Source organism: Sciurus vulgaris, assembly GCF_902686455.1.
Source record: "Sciurus vulgaris genome assembly, chromosome: 11".
NCBI classification, from domain to species: domain Eukaryota; kingdom Metazoa; phylum Chordata; class Mammalia; order Rodentia; family Sciuridae; genus Sciurus; species Sciurus vulgaris.
The window spans coordinates 10,473,126-10,492,402 of record NC_136472.1 but is presented as its reverse complement, the minus strand read 5'-3'; the positions used below and the strand labels follow the sequence as shown (position 1 = coordinate 10,492,402).

Below are 19,277 nucleotides of genomic sequence, written 5' to 3'. Positions count from 1 at the left end.
ACAGTATTTAGAGATCAGTGTCCAAAATTGACTGCAGTTCCTTGCCCACAAGAAGAATTTACACAAAGAAGATCATTAACAGATTTAATTGCAGAAAGCAGTTCAGCCAAATATCTCCCTCAGTGACTGAAAGAAAAGACTAACCTACATAACTTCATGATGACTAGGGGATACTTGTTGCATGGACTTGCCACAAAGCTGAAGAGGAGACCATTAAGGAGAGGGTGAGGTCAGGATCAACAGCCTTTGCTGTGTCACAGGGAAGGCAATAGAACACATTTATTTGAACTTATCTAGATACAACCACTTTGCCTTCAGTCAGGGAGAGTCGTTCAGCCACCTTGGCTTTTCAGGACCTCCTAGATCAAGTTGGTGTTATGGGAAGGTTCCAGATAATTCAGATGGCTTTTCTTCTTCTCTGCAATGCCATGGTGTTCCCTCATGTTATATTGGAGAACTTCACTGCCCTCATCCTTGGTCATCGCTGTTGGGTCCACATCCTTGACAATGACAGAGTCTCTGACAATGTCACTGGGTCCCTCAGCCAGGACACCCTCCTGAGGATCTCCATCCCACTAGACTCAAACCTGAAGCCAGAGAAGTGCCAGCACTTCATCCACCCACAATGGCAGCTCCTTCATCAGAATGGGACCTTCTCAAACATGAGTGAGCCAGACACGGGGCACTGCATGGATGGCTGGGTATATGACCGAAACTCCTTCCTCTCCACCACTGTGACTGAGGTAATAGGCTTCATTTTCTTCTCATGAGTGCTTGACCTTCATGTGTAGAAACAATGAAAATAATGAACATGCTTTGAGCTGCTAATCTCTACATGAGTGCTGGTTTTTCCTTTTTTTTTCCAGAACCTATTGATTCTTTATGCAATATGGGACACATCCTTTCTGTAATGATGAATAAAAAATATGAACCGACTATCTTGGTGCTTTTATTCTTGTGAATATCACAGATAAAGCAAGTAAATCACAAGTCTTGTTAAAAATGTTAGACTAAGTAATACCTGGCCTTGATTGCCAATTAGATATATATGGTAAGGTGATCAAAACCTGAATAACCAGAGTGGACACCTAGAGTAATCCCATGAGAAGGTATGCACTGATTTTCAGGGTTTAGTACATTCTTCAGGATCCTTGAATGGTGGACAAATTTGAGAACTTCTCATCATGGGTTCAAAGTGATCATTAATGTAACCCACAGGTGGAAGGGAGTCTCTCTAGATAATATTTTTTAACTGAGGACTGGATGGTATAATTCAAGTATATTTGAAGAGGGAAGCTGTAGAAGAGGACAGGGGTCTGATCTACTGAAAACTGCAGGTGGTGTGAAGGTGTTTTTGTTATACTGGTTTCCTTGTCTTCCAGTGGGACCTGGTGTGTGAATCTCAGTCACTGAATTCAGTGACTAAATTTGTCTTCATGGCTGGAATATTGATGGGAGAGATTATATGTGGCCATTTGGCACACAGGTGAGTGTCTCTGGTTCCCAAATCTCTCTTCCCATGGGTACTCTTACTGACTGATGAATCATTTGTGCATATGAAAAAATTAGTGTCCTAGGGGTACCTTTTCTCCAGGGATCTACAAACACAAATGCTAAATTTCCTTCAGTACGATGAGTGCTACTTTTAAATGTTTGAGTACTGAGTGCAGATGTGGAGGTGTTTTACTACAGGAATTCTAAAGAAGATTCCACAACATGGGATTTGAAAGATCACAGAGTTAACAATGGGAAGACAGAGGAAGATGTGTCACCACATTGGATCTAGCTTGTTTGAGTGTGCTGGTAGGGAAAAGAACATTGTCAGTGTTGCCCAGGAGCATCATGCTCAGTCCCTTGTGGATACTGCACCCAATGCTTCTGGTAGACCGAGTGGCCAATGCAGGATGGGTGGAGTGTCCCATTCCTTCTGCAGAATCCATCACAAGTCATTTGTGGTGTGTGGGAGGTCATGCCAGTCACCTTCAATTTTGCTTTTGCCAAAGCAGTTTTTGAGAGATCACTTTTTCAACCATTAGTATAATGAAGCTATTGACAACTGGTGTCACAATTTGCAGTATGAGAATCTTGATCCTGTGCCTTTGAATATCTGTTTTGAAATGACAGCCATTACCCTTATTCTTTATTTTGAAATAATAGAAAATCATTGCCCTTATTCTTTATTGCCTATAACTTACTTTTCAAGACTATGATGCAGTCTTTTGTAGCTTTAACTGCCTTGTACTAATCACTGCTATGTAGAATTTCATTTTTTAAGGAATTAGAAAAATATCATTGAATATGAAGAATATTCTTGGTGTTTCAATAGTCACTTTTATGTATATCATTATATCTTTATCATATCTGTGATTATAGACATCTTATATTTTTAATCTCACAGAGGAAATTTGACTTAGGTCAGTTGCTATGCATGTACAATAAATAAAGTTGAAATTCTCAAAACATAATGTTCTCAACAGTGGCCAATTATTGCATGAAAGCAAGCACTTGTGTGACTAGAGCCATTTCTTATGTATTCCACGCATCCTTTGTCTATATTTTTGCCTAATTTTTTTATCCTTGCCTTTTGTCAATAACTATTGGTAAAACAAATCTTCAATTTACTTGTATACTGACTTTATGAACTGCCTTCATGATAAGTTCACAAATGAAGTACCATTTCATAAAGAATAAATTCATGGATAAGAATAGTAGGATCTTCAAGTTTGAGGAGCTAATAAATAATACAAAATGAAAGTAAATTGAAAAAAGTCACTAGCATGCAAGGTACTTCTGGCACACCAAGATGTTTTCCCACATATGAGCTATAGGAGTCTCAAAAGGAGAAAAGAGACACAGAAATGGGCAGAAAGAGTATTTGAAAAAGTCTTACAATATTCAAATATCAGTGGTTCTAAAAGTTTTATTTTAGATCCCTAAAATTTTTTATTACATGATTGTATCTTCTGCAAATAAGTATAATTTAACTTATCGATTTTGCACCTTCTGCCTTTGACTCTTTTCTCCACAGCAGCTAGGATCTATAGAACAATACTAAATGACACTTGTGAGAGCTGACATGCTGGTTAAATTGATGATCTTTAGTGAATGTACCATGCATTTCCCTCCTGAATGTGACGTTAACTGTATACAGGTCTAGTAGGTTCCCTTAAGTTTCAGGAAGTCTCCATTTATCTCTAGTAGTTGAGTGCATTTCTAATGAAAGACTTTGGATTTGATATCCAATCTTCTTTGCAGAATGATGTGTCTTAATCCATTCTGTACATCTAGCAAAATACCTGAGACTGGGTAATTTATATATAATAGAATTGTGTTTCTCACAGATCTGGAGACTGGAAAATCCAAGGTCAATGCACCAGTTCATTGGGTCACTGGTAGGGTCTTCCTCTCTGCTGTTTCGATGGCTCCACTTTGCTGTACCTTCTCATGGCTGAAAAGGCAAGAAGGTGTTCTCATATTGTGGAAGGGGCAATATCTCATTCAAATGGGAAAAAATATCATAGGAGTGATTTCTGATGAAGGTGAGGCATCAGAATTCCTAGAAAAATCACTCAAATAAGTGTGTCATATATGAAAAAAAAAAGAAAATGGAAAAGGAGATAAAGAAAGGTAGTAAAACAAAATATGGTGACACTGTCAATAATAAATAGGAATCATACAACAGGAAACAAACAAATCTGCAAGTGAAAACTACAATAAATGGCAAAGAATCAATGTATGAACTTGAATAAATAACAGTAGGAATTATCAGTCTGAGTTGCCAGAAAAAAATACTAAATTATAATTAACAGTAGACTGAAGAAAGCGGCTGGAATGCAAGGGCCTTCAGAGCACCATTCAGTGCACCCACATATGCACTATGGGAGTCTCAGAAGGAGAACAAAGAGAATAGGGGACTGAGAAATTATGCGACAAATATCTCACAAGATACAAATCCAATTGTCTCAATACAATCTAATTGGTGAACTCAAAGACCTTCACTATGACACATAATAAAAATTTTTATCTCAGAGTAAAAGAGAGAATCTCCAATTAAGCAATAAAGGAGGGATTTTTCACATAAAATTGATCCTCAAAGGAATGTAAAATAATTTTCCTTCAAAACCATGGAAGCATCCCAGCCCCCTCCTCTCACTAAGAGTCATTCAACTGTGTAATCTATGCATCTGCAAATCCATGTTTTACAAAACAAGACAGATGGACTTATGCATTTTAATTCACATTTATCTGTGATGCCTCTTTCTCTACTTTTGTGGACTTACCATTAATTTGGGGGATACAAGCACATTGTTCTTTGTATTACTACCTCACATTTCTAATTTCTACATACTGCTCCATTCTGGGGATCCATAACAGTGTTTCTGAGCCTTCTATGGGGAATGAACAACCAGATTATTCCCGATTGTATCATTCCAAACCTAAGGAAAGGGTCAAATTTATATGGCTATTTCCTATGAGAAAATACATGTTATATTTTTACATATCTGTTTGTTGCCCAAGGCCAACAAACCAAACTCAGCAGATACGGACTCTTGCCCAATCCACCAGCAACCTGGATGTACCACATCACATATGTTTGTATGATGTCATGTTAGCCATAATTTGTGCAGTTCTAGAGTCCAAAGGGCTGATTCAAATATTTTATACACAACATTGACTCTTCATAATGCTATGTGTATGATTTAGTGGAAGAGATATATTATGATGTGTTAATATCTCTAACACTGAAGCATGACTTGTATAGCTTGAATTGGTGTCAAACTACTGGTAACAAATTTAAGAATTCTTGGTCACACAGTACCTATTTAAAAAGAGGAAGATTTTCTTTTGAGAATATCTGCTGTTGATTATTTGTGGATTTATTGATATGTGTGAAGTGCCTTCTCTGCCCCAAGTTTTACCAGTAGTTATTGTTCCAAAATCCCATCTTTCCCTTTTCCATAAGTTTGGGAGAAGGTTACTTATGATGTGGAGTCTATTCCAGCTGGCCGTCAGAGAAACCTGTGCCGCCTTGGCTCCCACCTTCCTGGTTTACTGCACACTTTGCCTCCTGGCTGGCATGTCCACCACAACCATCCTGACAAATACTATTCATCTCAGTAGGTTGGCACTGACTCTTGGACATTAGCTAAACTTTGACTTTGAACTTCATATTCTACCTTTGCATGAAGTAAACACTCAGTGATGTTTTCTTTCAGTTGTAGAATGGACAACTCCAAAATACCAAGCTACAGTAACAACAGTGACATTATTGTCTGCTAATATTGGACAGATCATATTGGGAAGCCTAGCTTATGGTATTCGAAAATGGCATGCTCTCCAGCTGGTTGTGTCTATAACCATTTTCTTCTTATTTATTTACTCAAGGTACGAAACAAATTTCCTTTTTCCCTTATGGGTTCATGGGATGGGAATGTGGGTGACATCAGGACATAAACATTCATTTTGTCTTACTTCTACACCTGAGGATGTGCTCTCAGAACAGTTTTCTATGTGTAATTGAGAAGCAGGGCAAGTAGGACTGTCAGGTGAAATTGAGGACACTAAATAATCTTTCTTTCTTTCTTTCTGAGCTAGGAGAGTTTATTGGAGGAATATATGCTTAGAGTATGTAGTGTGGACAGAACAAATGCTTCTACCCTGGTATCTGAGGGGGTCTGGGCTAATGAGCCATCTTGAGTTTTTGTCTTTGATGAGCTTTTTTGTAGAGGGCTTATGCTAAGCAGGATGACAGACAGATTTTTGAGCCTTGCCAATAATCCTTATTGCATATGTGTCAAAATCTCATTCCTGAGTTTTACATTAGACACATGAGATGCAAGTAATATGTTTGGGATCTTAAACAGGAACTTCCCTTGATTTGGTTACTGTAGTCAAACCTGGGTCTCTGTGCATGTTTCATGGAATGGTTGGGAAATCTTTGAAAAATCAGATCTTGCTGTTGATATTTCAGGGAAGTTGGCTCTTTCATATTGCAAGGTATGGTAATTAAAGAGAGGTCCTTAGGTTCACATGTTCTTTGCTAGAGGAGCAGGGTGGGGTCTCTTGAGTAATGGTCCCCAATTGTTCCTACCTAATTCCCCCATGACACACATTTCCTTGAAATTCATAGAGGAGTGATAAGGGCAGAAGTTTAGGCTTTTGAATATTCTTCTTGTGGATTTGGATGTTGTTCTGCCAATCTTGGGGCCTTGACTCTTTTCCATACTTAGAATTTCCTTAAGCCCTTAAAATGGCCAAGGGTACAGTCAGTGACAGGGATGGGCACAAATTCATGTGAAGCCATCATCTGGGGGAGGATAGTGTATACATGGAAAGAAACAAACAAAAATGCAGGCTAAAACACAAGGGCTAACACACAGGGGAAATAAGCAGGAGGGAACCAGGTGTGGGAGGATTCATGATATTAGGCACTGACCCAATAGAGGCAAAATCAGCAAAAGCACTTGTGGTTAAGTTGACAATGTGGGTCATCACTTTGGCTATTGCATGGCAAGGCTTGGCATTATTCTGGAGTATAAGAAAGGATGGGAATTTTCCTGTTGGGCACAGTGTGAGTATGAGAAACTTCATCCTTGAGGACGAAGCAAGAATGTGCCCAGATTACAAGGGGAATCCACAGAAATGTTTTTACCCAAAATAAGTGGTCTCTAAATCCCTGTGCATCCACACTGATCCAGGAATCTGGATCAGCATGTCTGGGTTGTTTGTGACACAGTGGTTTTAGATATGATCACAACTGTAGGATAGAGTGACTTCTCTTATGGTTGGAGTCAATCCTGGTATGAGTCTGGACATATGGACCCAAGAGTGCATCTGCCAAATGTGGCTGCCTTCAGTGTGGTGAGGAGAACCAGCCTGTTGCTGGTTTTTCACTGTTGTCTCCCCTCCATCTCTGTTAAGTCTTAGAGTGAATTAGTATATCAGTTAGGGTTCTATGACCAGAAGCCAGATAGTAGCATAAAGGTTGTCTGCCAACTCAAGAGCTGGAGAAACCAGGAAATGCTCACCCCAAGAATCCGGAGCCTCAGAACAAGAGGAGCCAATCACGCAGCCCCAGGTCAGAACTGAAGGTCTGGAACTCCCTGGAGAGTCACTGGTAAGAGTCCGATTTGGAAAAGAGAAGCAGCTGGATTTTGATAGCCTTGGTCCATGGCAACAGCCATCAAAACACCCATTCAAGAACAATTGAGCTTGTATCCACAGCTTGTCTTGTTCTTCCAAATTTTGGTTCATATTTCAAATAAGATAACTAGTAAATACTTGTGCAAAATTATATCTCAAGTGTTGCAAGATATATTATTATACCAACAGGTATTCAGTTTATGTGAAATTTCGATTTAACCTAGTGTTATACTTACTATATTATACAAAATGTAAGATATATCATTATATTCATGTTACAGATTTTAAAAAATCACTTTTAAGACTTTGTTTCACAAATCAGATTAACTATGAATACCCTGATTTTATTTTCAAAGACAAGTGACCACAAAAGCAGAATAGGAATAAATTCTAACCTGAATATTCAGGAATTTCCAGTTGGTTCTTGCTTGAAAACTTTAATTGGCAGTGTGCAAATAGAATTTTTTTCAAAAACATTTTCCATTATAGCAGAAGCACTTGAAAATTAGTTTCCACCATGCCATGTATTTTTGTGCATGGCTTTGCAAAAAAATTTCCAACAGAGATTTGGGTGCTTTCATTCTTGGAGGTGATAATGGATGAGAGAAAGAAGAAATTTCCCTCCATAACTACTTTTGTGGGTTTGAAGTGCCATTTTTCATTAGAGCATTACTGTTAAAAATAGTAGTTGGGTTCATCCTGACAAAATCCTACATGCATTCCTCCAGAGCTCTTTAATGAAGGAACAGCAATATTTCTTCAATTGGAGTATGAATGCAGACTAGAAACCTTACATAGTTGTTCCAGGGCTCTCCTTTCTTTCCTCTTCCTGAAGACTTAAGACAGGCTTGGATGTTCATCCTCCCAAGAGGCTGGTTCAGGGAGGAGGCCTATTTGGTGAGAAATGACTCAGAGAGATGATTACAGATTAATACAGGAAGACCAGACAGTGTACACTCTGGTGAACTTATTCATGATGTTGTTCACACTCATAACAAATCTGCAACCTGGGTAATGTTACTATTCTCAGTACATGGACAAGAGTGTAGTAGTAGATGGAGCTGCTGATGTATCCAGATTCCATCACAGTGGAAGCAGCAGGAGTGCTTCTAGTCTGCATGGAATTTCAGTAAGCAAAAATATTTTGCAGGTGATTATTTTAGGAAAAGAACATGTTATGAATAAGTATATCTCATGCCCTTTCAAGGAATTTGAAGATGTTCTGAAGAGCTCAGTGCTTCTCATGCCCCAGTGCTCTGAGCTCCATAGTCAATGTGTATCCAACCAAGAGGGGAGCTGATAGGGCACATGTCTGCCTTCCCAGCTGTGCAGGTGCACTGCATGCAGGCATCATTTCCTGTATGCCCCACTATGGTACCAGGCAACATGACAGCATGTTATTTTGCTTAGCTGAGCAAGTGGTAGGTATTTGACGGAAGGAGAAAGAAGGCGATGTGGACAATAACAAGTGAGAATTGATGACACTTCCATCATTTTGATCAGGTGGGTGTCAGAGTCAGCTCGGTGGCTGATTATCAACAACAAACCCAAGGAGGGCTTACAAAAACATAGAAAAGCTGCACGGGTGAAAGGAATGGAGACATCTGCAGACACCCTAACCATGGAGGTGAGCAGGATGGGAGGTGCTTATGAGACAGAGAAGACATAGCCTGACATATTATTAATTTGTTTCCAAAGAGGTAATATGCTATCACTGAAAAGCCTGGAGATAGACATTTTATTCTGAGGAGAAAAACAGCCTGATTTGTTCTTCCACTTGCTCCGCAAATTCAATGCATATATCTCCCTTCCCAGGACTTTATTTTTATATTTGATTACTATATAAATTAACAGATAACACTGTATGTTTTAATCTTTACAATGTGAGGTTTTGAAGTACATATACAGGGTTCAATTCTAGCTAATTAATAGATGCATTACCTAACATATTTTTCCATAGAGAGCAAATAACATATACTTTACATTTTTAAAACACTACAATATATTGTCTTTGATCCTACAATAGTTTTGAGAACTTTGACCAACATCTTATCCCCTTCTTCCTCCCCACCATGAGCAACCACAGGCTCTGGAAACCATCATCATAGTTTCTTCTTCTATAAAATCATGTTTCATAGATGCACATATAAGTGTGTTGATGTGGCATTCATCTTCCTGTTTCTGGATCATTTCACCTCAAATAAAGTCCTCCAGGGTCATCCTGTTGTCACAAGCAAGCAACAGGATTTCATACTTTCCCATGAATGAGTAGTATTTCACCACATGTAGTCAGATACTCCTCTATATGCTCAGGAGTTCCAACAGCTTTTGATGGTCATTAGCATTTTCTTTTCATAAACTGGAAGCAGTGCAGCTTAATTCCTTTCATCTGATATATATATTTTCTTTCTCTCTCTCTCCTGATAACTCTGAATACTTCTACTTCTATGAAGAATAGTAGTGGGGGAGTGGCATCCCTGTCTTATTCTATACATTACCAAGAAATATGTGTGCTGCACTGACACCCATAAGTGCAATGGTAGCTGTGGATTTATCACATATGACTTTTATTGTGTTGAGGAATGAACCTTGCATTCCTAATTAGTTGAGAGTTTGTCTAATGACACAATGTTTAAAATCATGCATGCCAGGGTCCAGCCCCAGCAGGAGTCCATGGGTTCCACACTGGTAAGGGGGCGCAGGGAGACAGCGTCGGCGATGGATGGAGAATGAAAGACACAGACTCTAGTTCTGGTGCAATCAATCCCACTTTATTCTGGGGAAGGCTGGGTTTATATACATTTTTCTTCAGGCTTTGTTGACAGGCTTGTGACTAATAAAATCAAAGAAGTTTCCAAAGCATAAGCAGAAATTGTTTTTACCGAAAGATTATGAGAAAACAGTAACCTTACAGATTATCCTTACTTAATCACCAGGGCTTGCCATTGATAAAATAAGCTTGTCCATATCTAGTAGCTACTGTGGGAGGTGCTTTGTGCTTAGAACTTGGGGAAACATTGTTATCTATAAGTTAATGTGCCCCAACAGGTTCTGGCTCTGCCAGTAAATGCAGTGTTTGGTTTTAGCATAATAAAAATATTCTGCTGTTGTGAGGTTAATCATCACAGGGTTTCAACATGTGTTTTGTCTCCATGATGTTTTTCTAGAAATTTGTAGAATTATTCCCATCACATCTAGCAAGATCCCCAGACTGAAGTGAAGTTATTAAGAAAACTCTACAAAATAACATCCAAGCTAGGGAGGCATACATCTGGCATGCAATCCTTTTAGGATGAGTCTTTGCAATCATCCTTCAGTGGAACTCTGTCGAGCACTGTAAGGAGAGCCAGGCGCCCCCGCACATGCACAGCTTTTCAATGTCAATTGTTCATCCATGACATAATTTGAGAAATAAAAATATTTTTGGTGTCCTCTGTCTATGATCACATTCATAAACATCTTCCCAAATCTCAGGTGATTTGTTTTATTCCTCTACTGGCTCTTGAATGTAGTTCTCTCAGTTTCTAGATGCATTCTGCCTTGGGTCTGTGCCTTTTGCCCTACTTCCCATATCTTTCTTTCTTCCTTTATTAACATGTCCCATGACTCCCTATGACAATTCTTTAACAGATCGGGGATAGAAACTTTAAAAGTTCCTGTCTTCAGAAAGATCACCCACACTAATCAGGTCAGTGGGTTTGATAAAACTAAAATTCCTGAGCAGGGAGCAAAATGAATCCCAAGATTGGAAACCTAACCTCGATGTAGGGATGGAAGCTCTGAATGAATCTTGAATCTTGTAGTGTGTGAAATGTGTCTTTGAGGTTAGGGTAGAACTAGCCATGCTTAAATATTCAGGGATATGTTTCTTTGCAGTTGAGTCAAGTCCAAATGACTTCAGAAGGTCAATGTCAGTGGTGCCCTGGTGAAATGTTACCTCCAACATTTGAAGATTTTGAAGAATTCTAGAATCCAGAATTGTCACATTGATTAATTTCTGTGGCTTGTTAAAGTCCAGTGTCTATTTCCACTTAAAATTATGATCTCAACAGGCTCATAAATCATTTAAAAAGTTAATAAAGAGCTCTTAAAAACATGAATGAAGTAACTATAAGTCTCCTATGTAGGCAAGACTGGAGAGCTGAGACTGTTTCAGGCTTTTTCCCAAAGCATGGCATGATGATTGGCATAGAATGGAAGTTATGGAGGAAGATGCATGTGTAAAACTTGAAGAACAAGGAAACACCCATTTGAATGTATGGTAATTCCTCCCCAAGTAAGAGGGACTAGGAAGAACACACTAGGAGAGGTCCCAACGGTAGCTATCATCACCTACCTAAATACCTCTGGAGGCTCCACTCATTTCTCTTAGCACATCAAAAGAGACTTTCTACTAGCAAATTAAGCCATCATACCCTGATGTTTCACTGTGATATTGGAAGGGCTTGAAGGCCACTCTTAGGCATGGTAGCCCTCATCTGACATGGATTTAAGAACTTCTTGGAGGCAATTCTTTTCTAGTAATAACACAGTAAAAATGGCCAGTGATCATGAGTTTATGTGTGGGATGCAGAGAGCATCACCAGGAATGCCTCTCTAACACAAGCATAACACCTGGATTCTGCTGTTGAAGCTATGGCTACAAGCTGTAAGGCCATTCCTGATGGTGTAAGAGTCCCCAGGCATGGGAGTAGCTCCAATTTTCAGAATTCCCTTCATCATGGAAGCTTTCTGGTGACAGTTGTAGTATTGATGCACTTTTAGAGGAGGCATGACAATGGAGTTAATATTTCTGAATAGTTGATAAATTAATAAGTAGAAGCATTCTGGTAGAAATAGTTTGATATGCATGGTTATAACCTATTAAGTGACCTAGAAAAATTTGGAAAGAAATGAACTATTGCGTTGTTTTTTTTTTTTTTTTTCCTACTTATCTTGAACCTGATTCTTTATTTCTTCTTCTTCTTTCAATGACAAGGAAATTGAGCTATAGTAATATCAGTCACCTTGCCCATGGTATACCACTATTAAGTGGAAAGGCCAATGTAGCATTTCTGTAAGAAACCAAGTCTGGTTTTAAATCAAATTAAAGCAAAATCCCCCTGATTCCCAACTCAAGTTAATTCCAGGCTCCTCTTTCATGGAGATACAACATGCAAGGTATTCTACAAAATAGTATGACTCAAAAAAAAAAAAAGGATGACAAAAAATAAAAGAAAGAAAAATGAAAAAATAAATTGACAGGAATGGATTCTTCTTCCTGAGACAGGAAATCCATTATCCTAACATTAGCAACTAGTGGAGAAAAAAAACTCCATTGTCGTCTCTTCTATAGCCCTATGATATGAATGGGGCTTTGGATTGGAATCTCACTACATCATCATCTGGTTCCCTTCCTCATATAAATCTCAAACATACACTCTCTTTTCAATGATCTACATTCCTCTCCAGGTCCTGCTTAATATGTCTTCATTGCACAATTTGCCTGAAGTTCTTGTGATAGGTGAGGTTCACATACAACACCACTTGTATGCCTGCCTTTGTTTCAATGTCTGTATTTTTCACTAAATATGATAGTTTTTGAACTTAAGCTCTGTGTGTGCTCAATGCTTCCACAATACCCATCTTTTTCTCACAACTGAACAAGTTGTTACTGTTATTATCGAAGGCTGTAAGATCCACCATGAAGGAGGAGCTCAAGGCAGCACAGATAAAACGTTCTCTGTGTGACTTCTTCCACACACCCAACCTGTGTAAATGGATCTGTCTCCTGCCCTTGATCAGGTAGGCTTCACACCATGCATTAGAAAGTAGTGGAGAATGAATGTATTTCTTATTTCAATGTGAACAATATGTGGGGAGCAGAGCTTTGGAGACAAAAGTGAGGAGAATATAAAGAGCATTGCTATGGCTGGGGTATGGGTTATGAACAGTCTGACACAGAACCATTGTACAGTGAGGAGTTTTGTTCATCATATCACACTGCCAGGTTCACACTGGAGACTGGTGCTGCAAACTTCAGTCCTGTACAACTTTTGTCACTTATTTCTTCATTGTTTGCTTTCCATTTAAAGGTGGTAAAATTTGAAAGAGTGAATTGCATAAACATATGCAACTCAAGGAGTGTTTACATATGTAAAGATATATCCATTGCTTAGACCAAGAACAGAAAATATTCAAAAATCCTAAAGATCCATCCTGTGTTTCTACAATATGACTCACATCTCCCCAGGCTAAATATCACTGATGGTCTCCAGCATCATAAATTTGTTTTAGTATAATTATAAAATAATCTCCTGCAAGCAAATATTCCAAAAAAGAGATATGCCTGTACATTTTAACACCAACAAATGACTCATCCAGACTTATCTGCTGTTACCTTCAAGGGCTAACCCTCATGGTGTGCCTTTCCTGTTTGTTTACTCCAGATTTGCAACAATGCTGCCCACTTTTGGCCTTTTACTGCACCTGCCGCACCTGGGAAGCAATGTTTTCCTGGTTCAGATTCTCATTGGTGCCGTCAACATCCCAACCAATTATGTTTCTATTTGGACACTGAATCACAAGGGTCGTTGAATAAGCCTATTCTTTTTCACATCCATGGTGGGAATCATTTTTATGACCATTGTACTTGTGCCTGAAGGTGAGGACCCACAGGATAAAAAAAGGAAATCTTCCCCACTTTCCTGAGGATTTTTCAGGTTGTGGCTACAGGAATCCAAACAATTGGGTTCAAAGGATTCCCTGAAACCTGTTGAGCTTTTAGGACATTTTGCCATTGAATTGGTAGGAAATCAGCCAAAGGTCAGTAAAGTTGACTGAGATATGTGATTGTCCTCATATTGTTCAAGAAGTACCTTGAAACTGATGCCTCTGAGGTTTGAGTTTCTTTCAATCAGCATACATCATTTCCACATTGGACAAGGACACTTGCAAACAACATGTATGTCTAGACTCATCCTTATTAGTTAATACAACCACACTGTACATCCACTTCCTCTGTATGTCTCTGTCTCATTACTTCACCTTCAGTGATTTATTCCTGTAAACTTTGTGTCCCCTCATGAGTCTCATCTTAGGTCACCAGAAATGCAACCCTGGTTTTGGGAGTCATCTTGGCTTACGGAATTAAAACCCCTGTGGTCAAGTAGAGAAGAGGTTTATAGCAGTGACAACATATCAATCATGCTTTGCTCTGCTCCTTGTGTTGTAATGTGTTTTACAAAATACCACATTGGTGAACTGTACTCCTCTCTCTATGTCTCATTGGTTCCACAGAATTAACCCAGTAGCACTTTACAATTGAGCCACATCCCCACCTCTTTCATTTTAAACAAAGTATTGCTGATTCCTTAAGTCCTCTCAAACTTGCTGAGGTTATATTTGAACTCTTGGTCTTCCCACCAAGTGCACCTTCTGAGATGCTGGGATTACAGGTGTGCACCACCATTACTGACTATATGTTCCACTCCTCTTGAATGTGAAAATTAATGTCAGTTTCCTGTCCTGCAACAAAGTCCACTCCAAGATTTAATGCTCTAATGAGATTTTTTATTTGAGTAGAAAACTGACCTTATGAAGGTTTCCTTCAGTGTTTTCCAAAGTCTGATATATTTTCCATACCAGAAGTACTTATTCTTGAGTCTTGAAACATTGCTCTAGATCAGGCTATTGTAAGCTTGTCCATTCATGTGGGATTCCTGTCCTTTTATGGCTGTCTTCTATAATCTTCACTCCATATCAATACTGTTCATGGACCATGGTTGGGAAATACTTGAGTGGCTGGGTGAGTGGGGAATTACCCCTCAGTAATTCCCACATGACAGTCTTACCTTTCACACGAAGGGAAAAGAGACGCTGGACAAATTAAGAAAGTGAGTTTCTCCTACATTCAGCATCTCCTCTGTTTTTTTAACCAAACTTGAAGAGGTAAGGTGCATGAATACAACTATTCAGAACCTTTTATTCACCATAAAACAAACTATGCAAGTAAGTCACATCTCTCAGTCACAAATTTCACCTCAGTGTACTTTCTCCACAGTATATATAATACTGTGAAGATCTCCAGTAAGTGTGTTTTCTGTTTGTAATTTGGGGGATGCAGATTCCTTCATCTCAGATTTCCTGACTCTCCTGGGTCTTCCTCTTTCCAGAAATGCAGACCACATGTATGATTTGGACAGCCTTGGAAGGAGGATTTTCTTTTGCTTCTAATACCTATTTGTTTACCCATACAAATGAACTGCTCCCCACCATTTTCAGGTACAAAGTCTCATAGGTTTCCTGTGAGAGTTAAAACATTTCTTCCCAGCTCAATGACTTATCAAGAGAAGAAAACAAAAGTAATCAATTGATAGCAATATAGCCAGTGTTTACCCAACATTAGCTTTTTGCTAGATACTTTTAGGTGTACTAATAAACTACTAATGTAAATCTCATGATTTCTTTGGAGTCACCTAATTGGAGATGCTATTGTGCAACTCACAAAAGCCAATGTATGAATCCAACCCATGTTCCCATAAACAGATGAGTGGACAAAGAGAATATGGTGCTTATACACACTGGCTTGTATGGAGACATAAGTAAATGTGAAATAAGTCATTTGCAGATAAATTGATGGCACTGAAGAAAACAAGGCTGATGGAAATAAGCCAGGGGCAGGAACTCATTGGTTGAATGTTTTGTCATATGTGGAATCTAGAAAGCTAGAAAGAAGATGAATTTTCATTCAAATAGAAGTGAGTCCTCTAGAATAGAGAATGAGGATTGGAGTGGAGAAACTGTACAATGAACTTGACCAAATTATGTTCATATACAAATATATCAGAACAAATCCCATTGTTTTGAATAATTGAACCATTACAAATAAAGTAAATGCAAAATAAAATACAATGAGTAATGAAATGAAGTAAAGTAATAACATTATTTTGAGTAATAACATTTTTAAATAAAACATGTCTTAAGAGTCTTTGAACTTGAGAAAATTTGCTAGCCAACCAAACAAAATTCAAAAGCGAGAGCAAGTCATCTCTCTTCATCTGACTAAGAACAACCCTTGTTTTCTTCCATAATTAATACAAAAAACTGACAAAAACCCTGTGCTCAATCCCCAAGACTAAGTATGTATTGTGGTTTGTGTTTCAACTGCAACAGGTTTAGGAATCATTGGAGCTTGTGGTAGCTTGGGGGCAGCCCTGGTGCCCCTGTTGATGATCCTTGAGATGTATTCTGCAACCTTGCCCTGAATCATCTATGGAATCTCCAGCATCCTCACTGGCCTTGCTGTCTATCTCCTTCCAGAAACCAGGAATCAGCCTCTGCCTGACTCCCTCCAAGATATAGAGAATGAGTGAGTGAAACCTCCCATGGTCCCTTAGAGGACTTATGTTCCATAGGTCTGAGATGGAAAGGCATATTCCACTGGGGCCACGCAATCTCTGTCAAGCTTAGACCTACACTCTTTCCTGGTAGTCAGTGCTTTTAATTTAGTAAAATAATATCTTTTAACCAGATGTCCCCCTGAAGATTTCTAGATCATTCAGACCATATCTACTCAGCCTTTACCAGTAGTTTCCATGATAAATTGGACAAAATCAAGTCTCCCCTGCCTTCCTGATCACAGTGAGACACAGACACCTGAAGTTATTTCACACACATGCCCAAATGCTAATGCCAACTCTCATCCTCCAAGTTCTATTATCCTGCAACCCACTAAGTGCTGATAAATGGGCACTGACATTTCTTATAGGCTGAAGCTCTTTCCTGGTCACTGCAGAACCCAGGGGAGATCATGGTCAGGACTAGGGCCTCTTCCAGTGGCATCAATGGGAAGGAGTCTTTCTGTGTTGCCTGTGAGGTTCAGACCATATGGTTTTCACTAGGAATAAAAGTGTTCACAAAAGAGAAGAATGCAATGGTAAATAAAGGACTCATAATGATGAAGGATTGGGGAAGGTTTTTAAACTTTGGTATACTTCCCTGGTTTTTCCAAAGACAATTTTAGAGAATGTCATGATACTCAAGAATGACAGTAAAAACTTTCAAAGCTGCTTTCCAAATGCTCCCAAGAAGGTTTGTCTTTTATTTCACAAGATTTAATCAAATCCTTGGGCACATGCCATGTTTTTTACCAAGGTTGGTGGAGAAAGGATCAGCTTGCTCTGAAGAATGCAGGACATACCTTCTTTCTGCATGACCTTTCATGTTTGTGTTTATTTCATGTAATTTTATCATATCTGTTCTAGGGGGAAAGTTTCCAAAAAAAGGAAGCAAGGAGATACCTCCATCAAAGTGACACACTTCTAAGGAATTCCAGAGGTTGACTACTGATCTGCTGGACTTCAACCCTAGCAGCAGTCAGTGGTCCAAGGTGGATGGGAGTCATTGGCGAGATGGAGAAATAGCACACAGAGACACCAAGTGTTCTGAGGCTGAGTCTGAATCTTTATTGTTCACAGAGTCTTTTTATATGTTTTTTCATTGGTATCGGTTACATCATTTTATGGTTAATAGAAGGAAATGTTAAGTAAAAAATCTTCAAGAGTGTAATTAATGATCTTATTCAAGAAACACGTTTTTACTATATATAGCTTAAATAAAAAGAAAAACAATTCCCAGCAAGTTAAAAGTCACCAGGCTACATTTAGTTTTAATTTCCCTGAAAGAACATGTCATTAAGATTCTCTTGAAGTTACCGCCTACAAGAATGCTAATGTGAGTTATTAACAGTGGAATTTTTTTATTACTAAGAGAATAGAGGAATCAGGTTACAGTTAATATTTATTCTATTTCATGTACTCAATGACAGACTAAAACTATAACTAGAAATAGGAAGAATACAAATTGTACCAGTGATTAACATTTATTTATTAAGTGGGAAAAATATCCTTAAACTTAATCATAAACACTAAGAAAGCAATGAAGACCAAACACCACATCAAAGCTCAGAGGAATACAGTCTCATATATAACTTTTAGAGAATTTGTATACTAAAAGAAATCACAGGTTCCTTACAAATTTGAGCAAATCATAATTGCTTATTTATGATTTCATCTAAGTATTAGTATTAAATTTATTGTATGTTATTTTGTGGCCCAACACCATGAAATCTCCCCAGTATTCTCTATAATCTGAATCTAAGGACATATTGATTATTAGTATTAAAAGCAACTGCACATGGAGACATACCACACCTATGGCCACCAAGAGGGAGGAGGATCTTTCAAAAGAATGGTGTCAACTGTTGAATCCTCTGTTCCAACAGAACCATGTGAAGTGTCATAGTGGTAGGAAATAAATGAGGCACTGAACAAAGAGCAAGAAGAAGGAATAAAATCAGGATCGCTCTTGGACTTTCAAAAAATTTATTTAAATAAATTAATGCAACAGAAGCCATGTATTCCTTTTATAATTGTGATACTAAATTATCCTGTACAAGATTCTTTATGAATCACAAGAAGTTCAAAGAAGCTACAATACATTGCAATACATGGCAGAATATTTACATAGTTATAAATACCTGAAATGTGTTTGGATAGTTAGATGGAATTAGCTTAAAAACATTTTCCTTTCTAAATTGATAGGAAGAGTATTTTATGGGATGATTACAGGGAAGAACCCCACAGACTTGAATCAGTTTGAAACATATTTCCAAATATATCTAAAAATTAATACCAGTATGTGAGTCAGCTTTCTGTCTTGGCAACAAAGTACTTGAGGTAAATGATTTAAATCAAGGAGAGGATTACATGTGGCTGCTGCCATTTTGAGACAACAACCAGGCCCCATAGGACCCCTGGCCAGACTGACTGAGCCCATCTCCAGGATCCATCAGTCCGACTGATCACTTTCTGCCTCTGGGGCCCTCACATTGACTGACTGCTCCCTGCAGGAAGCACCCCCAGAACAATTGACTGTGCCCTATCACCAGGATCCCAGACTGACTGATAGCACCTGGCCTCCAGGATCCCGCAAACACACCAAACACACCCGACCTGCAGAACCCCTGACTGACCAACAACACCCTGCCTCCAGGACCTCCAGCTGACCACCTCCACACCCCGAGCTGCAGCTCCCCATTTGCCAACACATTTGGAAGTCAGAGTGACCATCTTGGATAATCCCAGAAACCTTAG

At 38.7% G+C, this 19,277-nt stretch overlaps 1 protein-coding gene across 1 annotated transcript; it reads left to right on the top strand.

Moving 5' to 3' along the window:
- Window positions 1-205: 205 nt before the first annotated feature.
- On the top strand, window positions 206-17,705 carry LOC306638381 (steroid transmembrane transporter SLC22A24-like). The gene is given in 12 exon segments (XM_079101688.1): window positions 206-743; window positions 1,383-1,486; window positions 3,342-3,392; window positions 3,457-3,539; window positions 4,851-5,117; window positions 5,217-5,385; window positions 8,647-8,770; window positions 12,812-12,927; window positions 13,572-13,711; window positions 16,297-16,385; window positions 16,389-16,492; window positions 17,388-17,705. Coding segments are annotated over 12 exon segments (1,674 nt in total). The 5' UTR covers window positions 206-377; the 3' UTR covers window positions 17,449-17,705.
- Window positions 17,706-19,277: the final 1,572 nt, after the last annotated feature.